Here is a 13,360-nt window from a genome sequence, read left to right as displayed (position 1 = left end):
TGCATGTATAAAATGAATGGGATTTGCTTCCCAGAAATACTGTCATGTCATAGTCCCAGTTCTTAACTCCCAAGTGAAGTTTATTCTTTTATTCTTTTTTATTTTTTGCCCCCCAGAAGTGGGCTGGTTAATTTCTTGGGTAGTAATTCAACATCAGTATCAAATATCAGTATCAAGAAAATGTATTACCTTGTGATGTGAAAATGCATTTTGAAAAGAACAAGGAATGCTTTTAGGTTTCAACTTAAAATTTTTACTATCAGTTCAGCACCTAAGTTTTACTGTCAAATGCTATTCTTTCATCTTATAAGGAATCTAGTTATTCTAATATTGAGCAATTTCAGAGAGAATATTTGATAAAAGAAAGTGGTACAATGAACAGGGATGGAAAACATAGGGCTAAGAGAGGGAGTAGCTATCAGAGTGAAGCCAAAGAAAAATAAATGAGCACCTCTGGTTATACGATACCCTGGAGGTGATTTCTAAACCTTTGACCCTTAACCCCAGGGTTCCAGGTGAAACTTCTTTCTTGATGTAGACCTTTTCTGGAAGGGAACTTTTTACATTGTATTGATCTCCCCCCCCTTCAGGGCCTTTGCAGAAAAGATTTTTCTCTGCCCCGTTTTGTGTCATATTTAGATCCAACTTGGAAAGTGAAGCAATTAAAGTGCCGAAACCTTTCATTAGGAGTCTGCCATTTTAAAGAATGAACTCTGGGCCTCCCTGGTGGCGCAGTGGTTGAGAGTCCGCCTGCCGATGCAGGGGATACGGGTTCGTGCCCCGGTCTGGGAGAATCCCATATGCCGCGGAGCGGCTGGGCCCGTGAGCCATGGCTGCTGAGCCTGCGCATCCGGAGCCTGTGCTCCGCAACGGGAGAGGCCACAACAGTGAGAGGCCCGCGTACCGCAAAAAAAAAAAAAAAAAAAAAAAAGAATGAACTCTGATCTGTAACCCTCAGACTAAACATTCATCTTCCAGAAATTCAAGTCCAGGATTTGGTTATGGTTTGCTTTTACTTCTTTGAGACACAGCTTGAATGCCTCCATTTGATTTTGTGCTTTCAACACATTTTTGGGATCTGGTGATTTGGGAAGGCATGTACCATACGGTCTTGATAAGGTGATAGATTTTCACATCCTAGGAATTGGCAGGAAAGGGTAGGAACTGAATCTGATGTGGGAAGGGAAAATTAAGAGCTTGAGCCTAACTCACTCATGTCATGAGATACCTTCTGAGACCTATAATTCCCATAAAATCAATTTTTAGGCAAGTTTTTTTCTTTTTGTTTTTTGGTGTGTGTGTCCCCACCACATGGGAGTAATTCTTTCAAGTTCTCTTAAAAGTAGAAAGCTTTCTTTTACAAGCGGTGACACTTAACACTTCTTGGTTAGCCCTTCAGAAAATCATTCAGTTTTGCGGTAAAGAACAAAAAAGTGCCTTGCTTCACCTTTCTTGAAAAGAGATTGTATAGAAAGGTAGGGCTGAGGGGCCGGGTGTAACGTAATAAAGGGTAGCAGCACGCATTTTGATCTGGAAGTTGATGGTTTTGGGAGAAGGAGAATCAAACAAAGGCAGGCATATACACCAAATGGGTAAAAACGCCCTGGCGGCAGTATTGGATGTAAAAAAAATTTTTTTCTTTTTCTTTTTTTTTTTTTTTAAGAAAAAAGCAAAGGGTGCCTTTTGTGCTTTCTAGAGGTGGGCTAGAGAGGGGGCTGAAGTGAAGGACTTTCCTGGCTCTAACAGAGAATTCGGATTAGGGAGGCCGGACATTTAATCGGTCCGTCGTTGCCCCGCCGGCTCGGTGGGGCCGTGTCAGGCGAATCAGCTCTTGGGCGCCTTCTTTCCTTCGCCTCGCCCTGGAACTTTGATTCTGCCCTCTGCGCTCCGGGCCTTAACCCGGCCTGGGCACGTGCCCAGTTCTCTCACCTCAAGGAGCTGGCTGATGGCTGGCAGCCCCGGGCGGGGACCAGGACTCGGCGGGCGGCGCACCGGCGCGCAGCGGGTTAAGGCGGAGGGGGGGTGGGGTGGCGAGGGGGCGGAGGGAGCGCGGCGGCGGCGGCGGCGGCGGCCCGGGTGCGAGCGCCCGCGTACCCGGACCGCCGCGGGTTAAGCGCCGCCCGCCGCCGGGAGGGCTGAACCCGGAGCTGCCGCTCCGAGCTCGCATTCGGATCCGCTAGAGCAGGAAGATGGCGACGGACGGCGCGAGCTGCGAGCCCGACTTCTCCCGCGCCGCAGAGGAGGCGGCGAGGGCCCCGGCGGAGGCGGCGGTAACCGAGGTCCCAGGGTGGGCGCGGGGTTACGGGGTGGGAGCCCCTGGGGCGCTCTGCCAGCCCGGGCTCTTCCGGGTGCGCTCTCCTCGGGGTGCCCCCTCCTCGGGGTGCCTCATCCCCCGAGGCCGGGGCGAGGCGGCCGCCTGGGTTGGGGATCCCGCCTGTCCTTTCCGAGCCTCGCGGGAAGCAGCCCCGGTCCGCCCGGTTCTCGGGGCTCCCTACGTGTGGCCTCTGTACCCACTCCCTCTGCTTCGGTCGGGTTTGGCCAGGGGTGAGGGCTGGGGTGTGTTTCCCGGCGAACTGGACACCCCCCCCCCCATTGTTGGCCTCTCGCTGCGCGCGTGGCTGTGGGCGCATGTCTTGGGGGTGTCTGGCACCTCTCAGCGGACCTGGAGAGCAGCGAGGGGGAGGCGGGTTGGCGCCGAGCAGGTGTGGGGATGCCCATTGTGTGTGTGCGTGTGTGTGTATTCACTCGTGTGCCTGAGACCCTTTGGGAGAGGCCCCATTCCCAGCTGTAGGCGCTGCTGCCGCTGAGCGCCGGCGCTTTGGGTCCCAGCTGCCTGCTACCCCATCACTTGGTGATGGGAATTGGGGTTGGGGCGGAGGAGGTGTCCTCGTTCTTCCCGAGACGATGCCCGGGCGAGGTGGAGGTTCAACACCTGGTATCAACACGGTGTGTTTCTTCTCTGGGGTCTAGAAGCCAAATGAGCTTCCATCCATCGCTGGTCCCTACTTTCACCCCCAGAATCTCCCCGTGCCCAGAGGCTCAACGGTTGGTTTCCAGCCCGTACCTTAGGGGAAGGCTGGTCCCACATTTTCTGCGTGGAAATATGTTTTTGGGGTTTGGGAAGCAGCTTGGTAGGAGCTGCAAGAATCTGCAAAGAAAGGCAGCTCTGGGAGCGCCTCCCACCCTAGGCGCGATTCTGCTGCTCACCCAGGAGATTCCGAGTAGGATGCAGTGAGCCGAGCGTGGACGCCCCTCCGTTTTTCCCACTCATGACCTGACCAGAGTCTGTGAAGGAGCAGCTGAGGGCAGGGCCAGGTGTGAATAGCCAGGGCTGCTTGAACTTTCTCCCCTTCCGTTTGGAGGTAGGGCTTTCTGGAGAGGTAGAGGAGAGATGTGGAGGAAAGCTACTTGGGCATGAGAGGAGCTGAGCCTGGGAAGGAAAGAGAGAAACAGGGAGAGAAGGAAACGCGGAGGCGGAGGGCTGCTGATTTCCACTTGTGAAACTGGCAAGTTTTGATTTGAAACTTTTAGGAAAATAGATTTTTCATTCTTTACGTAGAAAATGTGATCTTAAGATTTCGTATGAAACCTGCCTACTTGTGATGCAGGAAATCGGTTCCCCTGGGTGAAGCAAAAGACGCTAGCTATTAAGACAACAAACCTCTCCGAGAAGTTGAAGTGATTGGGTACCTTCATCCCCAAGAGATGGTAAGGGGAGGGGAGTGAGAGAGAAAAGAAAGAGGGGTGTGTTTCTTGTTTCCCAGGAAGGTTGAATTTGTTTGCTTAATTGACTTAAAATGGATTTTTCTATTACCCTCAGTATTTTAATCACCTGACAATTAAATCAAACAAAAACAGCTGAGTTATGCTCTGTAGCTGACCTATAGTTTTATTTGGTTAGATTATAAACAGAGCCTTAGACACTAGGCAGATTTTTGTGTTAACAAGTTCAGTGTTCCCTTTCTGCTGTTTAAAATGTTCAGGAGCCTGATTTTTAACTGCTTATAGGTAGAAGTTTGATCATTTCACCCTGGTTGATTTGAATAGCCATGAAAAAACTGTGAAAGTGAAACTCCTTTGTTATTTCCATAAAATCCTATAGGGTTCTGAGGAGATGCAATAAGAATTCTTAATCTAGTATTTAAACAATGTTTGGTACTTTAGTGAAATTTTAATGATGGCTTCTTATGCAGTAAACTGGACATTTAACTTTAAACTTAATAAAGTACGGTGTGCCTATATTATCAGCTACTTGACCTATAGACTGATTTTTTTTTTTTTTTTTTTTTCTGCGGTACGCGGGCCTCTCACTGTTGTGGCCTCTCCCGTTGCGGAGCACAGGCTCCGGACGCACAGGCTCAGCGGCCATGGCTCACGGGCCCAGCCGCTCCGCGGCATGTGGGATCTTTCCGGACCGGGGCACGAACCCGTGTCCCCTGTATCGGCAGGCGGACTCTCAACCACTGCGCCACCAGGGAATCCCCCTAGACTGATTTTTTAATTAAAGAAAAGCTAGTTGGAAGAATATTTGTCATTATAACTGCCTCTTATCTAATGATTAAAATTTTAAGGCATGTTGATGCATTTTGAGTTTATGGCAGCCGAGGACTTAATTTTTTAGTGGATAATTCTTTTTTGAATTTTAGAAATTTATTTCATTTCAAGTTGGTTTACTTATTATGCATTTTATATGTATATTTGGCAGTAATGAGTCAATGGAAACCCAAAGCAGTAGGCTATTTTCGAAAGTGAATGTTTTCACTAAGTTTTGACTATTTAGATTGTTGCTTAGAGACAAGTTTAATTTATAGTTTTCAGCTTAATATGATTTTCAGTGGAGTGCTTTAAATTTAGTTTGTGGTCCTTGTTCTTAGCTGCTTAAATCCTGAAAGCATCCCGAGTATAAGGCTAAGGTAACAGCTACATTATTCAGTAGGGTCATATTAATAGTCTTTGCTGTGAACCATGCCGGAGACCTGGGTTATTTTCAGCGCCTTAGCCAAATGTGATGACTCTTAGACTATATTGCTATTTCTACTCTGAAAATAACTCCTAATGGATAAGGCACTATGGAAAACAAATCTTCCAGCTTTTTATTGTCACCAAAGAATTTAAGAGTGAAAGGAAAATGTAGATCTTTTTAGAACTATGTTTGGGAAGCTGACCAACATTCTTGTCATTCTGGGCTTTTCTGGAGCAACTAATATACAAAAAGTAGATATAAATTTTGTTGTCATGGTGATAGTGACAAGAAAGAACTTGGCCAATTATTTTGTTAAAAATGCACAATAGTGATGTTAAACAAATTAGCAGCTGGCACCTTGAAAATTGTGTTTCCAGGTGACAGTACTGAACGTAAATGCAATAAAAAGAAACTTTTTAGCCAATTTTGCTAAGCTTTCTTTAAAAAATTAAATTACAGTTAAGTGGCAGCTATAGAGTATTGAAAGTTTCACAGTATAATTTATGTAAGAAATATTGTAGATTTAACACACATTACCAAATACATACTGAAGAGACATTGTAACATCTTTGCTGTCCGAAAGTAAAACATTTCAGTGCTAGAACCTCACATGCACCAAGGAATCAAATCAAAGACCATGGTGTCATGAGAGGCACGAAAAATTTGCATTAGGCATCTGGAGAAGAAGAGTCACAGGCAGGATTCCTCGTGGAAAGATCTGGAAACATTCCACAGAAGGATGGAGTACTTGGCCAGGGAGACTGCAGGTAGCTGTGTACAAGTGTGGCGGGTTTCGAGGGTACCTTGAGAGGGGGCCTGGGGCAAAGATGAGCATAGAAGTTTCAGTCTCAAGTATATGCTTTAGAAAAACTGCTTAAAATTTGAAGAAATAGACAAAAATATTCCCCAAAGATCAGAATATAACAGAGTTTATCATGATGCTCCTTACTTTGTTTATTCTTAAATAGGTTATATATTTATGTTTGCATCTGTTTTTTGGACTTTATTATTGTTGTTGCCATCACTGTTACATTTCCCACAGGAGCAATTTTGTTTAGAGAAAAATATTTGCCCTCCTCTATGATTGAATACATGCCTAGGCTAGACTGCCAGTTGGTTTTATCCTCTTGTGTTTCACATAACTTTATGAGGTGAGAAAATGGTTCACAGACTTAGTGCTTAGCCATTTACAAATATCTGCTGTTGATCATATGCACAGCAAGGCCCTGGCTGGGAGAGAGCAGCCTCATCTCTCAAGAAGAGCAGTGTGGGTTTCATTTGTAAAAGCTAAGGTTTCTTAGCACAGTTCCAGGCACATTGTAGATGTTCCACCAGTATTTACTGAATGAAGAAAATGAACACTCACCAAGAGGCTGTGTCATAATTCTTAATGTTGATTGGCTAACTAGAAATTTTACTTCATGTGTTACTAGATTGTGCTGAAACTGTTGTCCTGCAGTTTGTAGTAATTACCATTATAGGTGTTAGAGGGCTCTTCTTGTTTGAGAACAATGACCCTGATTCTTATGGTTTTGGGTTTTCATTTTTATATTGTCCCCTTCTAAGCTGCTTTTCTCAATTATATTTCAGATACTTCACAGATGTTCTTTTTTTTTTAAATTTTAACTTAATTTCCAACATGGTTAGTTTTCCCTTTAAATTTTCCCTCTTCAAAACAATGGTTGAGGCTGGGGATGCGGAGGTGGAGGGATGGAAATTGCACCCCTCCCATCCCGAATTCTTCTAACAATAGTCAAGGCCAAATCACCCACTGGGGTGTGGAGGAGGGGATGGTTGAGAGGGGATCAAGAGGGAGATGCAGGGGGGTTTGGAAACAGGAAAAGGAAGTAGAAGGAAAGATTGGGCAGGAAGGAGGTTTGCAGTCATCTGCACGTGTCTAGAAATGTGGGACTAGATTTCAGCTCTGAAGGTGCCCAGGAAGGATGGACAGTTTCTCTCTCTTCTTCCCCTGCTTACTTTACCACCTAAGCACCGTCTGATGATTGCTTTAGAAGGAGGCTTTATTTGAATGCACCTGATTGTATTCTTCTCAGTTGGAGCTCCTTTGCAGGACTAATGTAACAGGGAAAAGGAAACTTGTCTTTGACGATTAGGTAAAGAAATGGAGAACAGTTACAAGACAGATGATGATAATGATGACATTGAAAGCAGAGGATTTTAGAAATTTTAGTTTGTTAAAATAACTTGCACAAAATAATGAGATCATATTATTAACGCTGTGCACAGTGTAGTGCCATCCATGTAGAAATCCTGGTTTAAGAAAAAAAAATTGCTGTCTTGGAATAAATTGTTAGTAAATAACCAAATAGGTTGAACATGGATTTAAAATGTTATTATAGTAATTGCAGTAGAGCCAACATTGTCATGTGGAATGGACACTTGTTTGCAAATGGTTTGGTTTTTACATTTTTATATTTCATTGAAAAGGCAACAAGGTAATGCCAAAGGCCTGCGTTCTTCTAAAGAAGGACCTTGTAAATGTAAGATCATTTAGTCGCTCATGTCTCAGCTCTTCACTTGAAAATCAGCGTGCTGACCTTTGCCACCTGCAGATAATTGAAGTGATAGTCTTCAATGCATTCTAAGCTCCTTAAAGGACAATTACTGGATCTGGGTGCCAGCTCACACGTGAAAATGATCCATGTCCCACATAGGGGTGTTGTTAACGTTGAAAAACTGAGTTACATGGAAATAGACATTTGCTTTATCTGAGATGTGGTCCTTTTTTTTTTTTCCAAAGTAAAAATGGAGGCTGGGAGGAGATCTAAAAGGAGGAAAAGGGAGGTAGCTGCACTTAATTACCAGAGGCTGCCGCCCCTAACTGAGCCGCGTTTGTGCTTTTCATTCCCATTTTCTCGAACTTGAAATTAATTACATCTATTACCAGGTTTCCTTCCTGACAGTCTGTTTACTTGTTGGTTTTACTTCCTTCTAATACACTGAGTTGCTTGTCTTGCATGACAGACCCCGGGTGGGGGTGGCATGGTTGATTTGAGGTGCATGGCCATGGAGAGTTGATCCTAAGTTCTCAGCATGTGGTTTTAAAGGCACACGCCAAGTTGCCCTACTTTAGGTTACTGTAAATGGTTTTTGAAAAATGAATGAAAATGATTGATCAGTTACTTAGTTTCCCCTAGAGTGGGCCGTAACATTGTATCTTAGTAAGACTAGTATATTCCTTTACACATCATTTACATGGTTTGTGTTGTTATACTGAGTGAAAGAGGCATTTTCACACCAAAAGCGGGAGGCATATATGTTAGGTAAAATCAGGTAAAGATGTAATACTCTTGCTGTCCTGACACTTCTAGTAGAGGTGAGAAAATAGAGTAAATATGGATAAGTAAGTTTAATATAGTGAGGAAATACACAAGGCAGGGCATGATTAATTGTAAATCAACGAATAGAAATGACTCTAAGACTGAATTGAGAAAATGAGAGATTTATGTGTCTGGAAAGACATAAGGAAGTGGGATTCGAGCTGTGTCCTGAAGAAAATGGGATTCAGATGAATTAGAGGAGAAAGGAGGATTAGGAAGAACGAAATTAGAGGTATGCAGCCCTGGTCAGGAAAACTCTTACCTCCCTGTAGAGAGAAATCAGGAGGAATAATCTCAAAGCAAGACATAACTGCAGAGATTTGAAATAGTTTTAGACCATGGAAATACATACTTTTCATCGTGAAAATCCTTATAACTGGCCAAATTCACATTTTAAAAATACCGTAAGGGTTCTTTTTAATTTTTTCATGTTAATGATAGTGTTCAAATTTTGCTTTTTCTCCTTAATCTCAAGATGAGTTTCATTGCTTTTCCCTTCCTTACAGCCTTTTTTATTCATTCCCAAAGCATAAATATTGCTTACACAGAAAGTTCTAAATGCGTTATTAATTATTAGTACCCACTATTAAACTGGGAGGAAAATACATTTCTGTTACTTCTGAGTAAAGAGGCAAAATCAATTTTCTTCAAATATTTCTCAAAGGCTTCAACGAATGACCTAAATTTCCTCAGTCCAGTAATCCAGTTACTCTGATGGTATGTGAAATCAGGACATTTGGTGTCTGGAAGAGATTTTAAAGATCACTTAGTACAACATTCTCTTTTTACTGCTGAGAAACCTGAGATCCAGAGAGATGAAATAAGGTTCTTGCAGTCCATCTGCTTTCTCAGGTACCCCTCCTCCCTCCCTTGTAAATTCCTTGATCAAATGTAGGCACAATCCACTAGATTTGAAACTGGAGGAGATGCTCTTGGTGTCTGTGGGAGAAGCCAGAGAACACGTTTGGCTTTGTGTCTGGTCACTAAATTTTCACCATAGCTGATGTGTTTGGGCAAAGATCTGAGAGACACTTCTGCCACTGTGACTCATAATAACTCCTGAAGGCTTTTATGGTACCCATCAATGTGCTCACCCCATTACTTCCTAAAGGATACAGGTAAGGGTCTTCTGGTACTTTTTGGCTGTGACTGTCGAATTCCTTACATAAACCAGGTATTTTAGATTTGTTTCTTTCAGGAAGAGTGGGGAGGGAGTGATAGTGGAGGAAACTTGGTATTGGCCTATGTTCAGTTCTGGCAATTTAAGATGACAGTTCAGCCAGGTTCTATTTTGTCATCTTCCTCCCTTTCCCTCCCTCTCTCTGAGCCTATAGGAGAATATCCAGAAGAATGCCATCCCCACACCTGCTCCACATAATTCAGAGCTGTTGCAGACTGCTGTGTTGAACAGGAAGAGTTTGAGGTTGTCTCTCCTCTTTCATGTATATATGCCCCAAAGAAGTCTTTCTATCTGATGGCCAGACTCTGCATTAGTTTAAGCTGCCTGTGCCAGATTTTTAAAAATAGGTGTTAAGAAGTGCTTTTCCTAGAGTACTTTTCCTGGCAGACATCAAACATGACAGGCAGGGGAGTGGCCTGTGGAGCTGAAATCTACCAGTTTCTTTTTTTCCCTTTACTTTCTGAGTGCCTTGCCATCACTAAAAAATGAGATTTGGATTTTTCCCTGTTAATTAGGAAAAGCTGTTGCAGTAGTAATAAAGCTTAGTCTCTGAACATGTCTGCTTTGTTTTTTGGGGGGGTGGGGGGGCATGGGTATCATGTTTGCTTAGGTGCCTTTATGGAGATCCTAATTTTTTATGTGAGTGTGGCATTTAGATCTGTATAGTCTTGTCTCTTCTTTTGAAAATTAGGTTATCAAGTTAGTCTTTTAAAATATTACATGATTTATCACAAAAAAATGAGAGGATGAGAGGAAACTTTTGTAGGTGATGGGTTTGTTTATGGCATAGATTGTGGTGAAGCTTTCCTGGGTATATACTTATCTTTTTTTTTTTTTTGCGGTATGCGGGCCTCTCACTGCTGTGGACTCTCCCGTTGCGGAGCACAGGCTCCGGACACGCAGGCTCAGTGGCCATGGCTCACGGGCCCAGCCGCTCCGCAGCATGTGGGATCTTCCCGGTCCGGGGCACGAACCCGTGTCCCCTGCATCGGCAGGCGGACTCTCAACCACTGCGCCACCAGGGAAGCCCTATACTTAGCTTATCTTCAAACTCATCACATTGTATACATTAAATATGTACAGCATTTTTATGTCAATTTTACCTCGAAGTGGTTTAAAAATTATACAAGTTAGAGTAATTATTTTGCTCTTAAACCAAGAAACTTTAATAATGGCTTTTTGTATATCTAAGTACTTTTGTACTATAAGTGTGTCAGGTCAGATAAATGACACCTACTATGAAACAATAATAGAGTTTTTTAATGGGATTTTTGCTTCTGAGCGTCTTAATTTTCCAAAAATACCAAAATGTTTTGAATTTATTTGTAAAATACTCAGAGTCCTAAGACCTGCAACATAATTCATGTACTTTCTTTTATCCTGTTTTACCAGAATAGGGGATGAAAAGATCATTGGAGAATGACCCTTTGAAAATATTCTTATAATATTTTTATGATTGAAGGCCAGGATTAGAAGTGTCTTTAGTGAGGAAGTGGGGCTGAGACGTAGGGGAGAGAGAAGCAGGCAGACAGATGCACTCTATGTTTAAAATAATACATCACTTAATATATTTTGATGGGAGACAGATTTTTTTTTAACATTCTCTGTAACATAATTTATGGTTTAGGAAGAATCCTTGTAACAGTGTTTCTTTAATGAATTTTCCTTTTTATTGACGGTGATATATTAAAAAATAGAAGTGTTGGTTGCAGGTCACATGTTGTGATGTTGATGATGATGGAACCAGGGCAAGCTCTCCCGACTCTAATGTGAATCAGAATCTTGGCAATGTCTTTCATAATTTATTAGTTTTTAAAATGGAGTGCTTTGCTTATGAAGCTTCAGGGAAACAAGGACAGTAAAATGTACAATTAATTAAAAGCTTTAGAACCACCAGCAGCAGCATTAATAAAATGTTACCATCTAATGCACGTAAGAATTGCAGCTAACTCTCCCATCTCAGTGGGAAAAACCAGGATAAAAGAGTCTTTCATCATAGTCAATAAACTGAGTTTATTGGACTTGGGCTGATAGATTTTCAAAGAAATAGGCTCATAGCCAATAGCCCTCCTCCCTACATAAAACATCTGGGTGCTCTCAGTTTTAATAATAACAGTCACCTGCCTTTATTTAGCACTTCATTGACATGTTCTTTTTTTTAATCGACGTATAGTTGATTTACAGTGTTATGTTAATTTCTGCTATACAGCAAAGTGATTCAGTTATACATACATACATATATATGTACATATATATGTATATAAATTCTTTTGTTATATTCTTTTCCATTATGGTTTTTCATAAGATACAGAATATAGTTCTCTGAGCTATACACATACAGTAGGACCTTGTTGTTTATTCATTCTATATATAATGGCTCACATCTGCTAATCCCAAAACCTCACTCCATCCCTCCCCCAACCCACTTGCCTTTGGCAACCTCGTCTGTTCTCTGTGTCCATGAGTCTGTTTCTGTTTCGTAGATAGGTTCATTTGTGTCATATTTTAGATTCCACATATAAATGATATCATATTGTCTTTCTCTTTCTGACTTCACTTAGTATGATGATCTCTAGTTGCATCCATGTTGCTGCAAATGGCATTATTTCATTCTTTTTTATGGCTGAGTAGCATTCCATTGTTTGTATGTACCACATCTTTATCCATTCATCTGTCGATGGACATTTAGGTTGTTTCCATGTCTTGGCTATTGTGAGTAGTGCTGCTGTGAACATGGGGGTGCATGTCATTGATAAGTTCTTGTTTAATCCTCACAAGTACTTTGTGGGATAGATGTTGGGATTTCTTTTATATAGATGAGAAAACAGACTCAGATAAGTTACAGAATGCTTCTCCAACTATCGTCTTTGGACCACAACCACCAACAGCAACGGGAGCACACAGAAAGGCAAATTCACAGCCCCACCTCAGAATCAAACTTCAAGGAGGGAGCCCAGCAATCTGTGTTAACAGATTGTTAATCTCCAGGTGATTCTTATGCCTGAATTTGAAAAGAACTGGGTTATAAGACTTACGTGAAACAAGTATGAATGGGAGCAGAATTTAAGCCCTAGTATATTGGACTTTACTATTCACAGAACATCCATAAGTTAACCTTCCAAACAAGGGTCTCCCAGAACTATCCATCCTGTAGGCTTGCTATAGGTTTTTTTCTTTTTTTCCATCCTTAGCCCCTGCCTTTACAAATAACTGCTCTGTTGAATGTATGTGCAAAAAGAAACAGTTTTAAGAGGAAGATCCTTTTAAAATCTTTCTTTAGAGAGCCAGCTAGCTCTGGTCTCTTTCCCCTTTATACCATCATCTTCTTTCAGAAGGTTCTTTGGAAACTGAGAAGTGACCAGTTCTGGCCATACCTGTTTGGAAGTCCCTGGAATCGTTTATAGGCTTTGGTATGTTTACTTCTGTGTCATCACAATGATAGTACGGTGTCAGATACATAGGTGCTAAACTAGTTCTCATTGGATCATTGATAGAATAGCACTGTTTTCATCTCTAGAATGTTGGCACCGTGCTGACAAATCGCAGTACTTGGTTGCAGTTTTGCCATTTCCTGGTTGTGTGACCTGCCTGCATTATCTGACTCCTGAGTTGTGGTTTCCTAATCCGAAAAATAGAGGGGATGATATCTATCTTATAGGTTAGATTTCGTTCTTTGAGAGTTCTTTGGAAACCACTGGGTGCTAGGCAGATGCGAAGGCATGTTCGGAAACGTCCTGAAGACTGGCTTCTGAGGTCGGGTGTCCTGAGACGTTTGGGGATGAACGTGTGCTCCCCTCCCTCTGATGGTGACTGGGTTTGTCAAATGGGTCTCCACGGAAGGGAGAAGTGGGCTGTGTGCTGTAGAGGAAGCTGGGG

The 13,360-nt window shown here is 42.6% G+C and overlaps 1 protein-coding gene across 5 annotated transcripts in view; it reads left to right on the top strand.

Annotated features, from left to right (window-relative positions):
* Window positions 1-2,189: 2,189 nt before the first annotated feature.
* The window catches only part of CTTNBP2 (cortactin binding protein 2), a gene marked incomplete at both ends in the record, with an annotated part of 160,527 nt that continues 149,356 nt past the window's right edge, over window positions 2,190-13,360 (top strand). For 2 of the 5 annotated variants that reach the window (XM_079711406.1, XM_079711405.1), the window contains one exon: window positions 2,190-2,270. In XM_079711406.1, the coding sequence (XP_079567532.1) occupies window positions 2,190-2,270 (81 nt within the window). Of the gene's footprint in view, window positions 2,307-13,360 lie in introns of all 5 variants that reach the window. The other 3 variants (XM_079711404.1, XM_079711403.1, XM_079711402.1) reach the window with 3 other exon arrangements.

This window comes from Hyperoodon ampullatus, assembly GCF_949752795.1.
Source record: "Hyperoodon ampullatus genome assembly, chromosome: 9".
Lineage (NCBI taxonomy): Eukaryota > Metazoa > Chordata > Mammalia > Artiodactyla > Ziphiidae > Hyperoodon > Hyperoodon ampullatus.
Note: the sequence above shows the minus strand (reverse complement) of the source record. Positions and strands in the feature narration are given on the sequence as shown.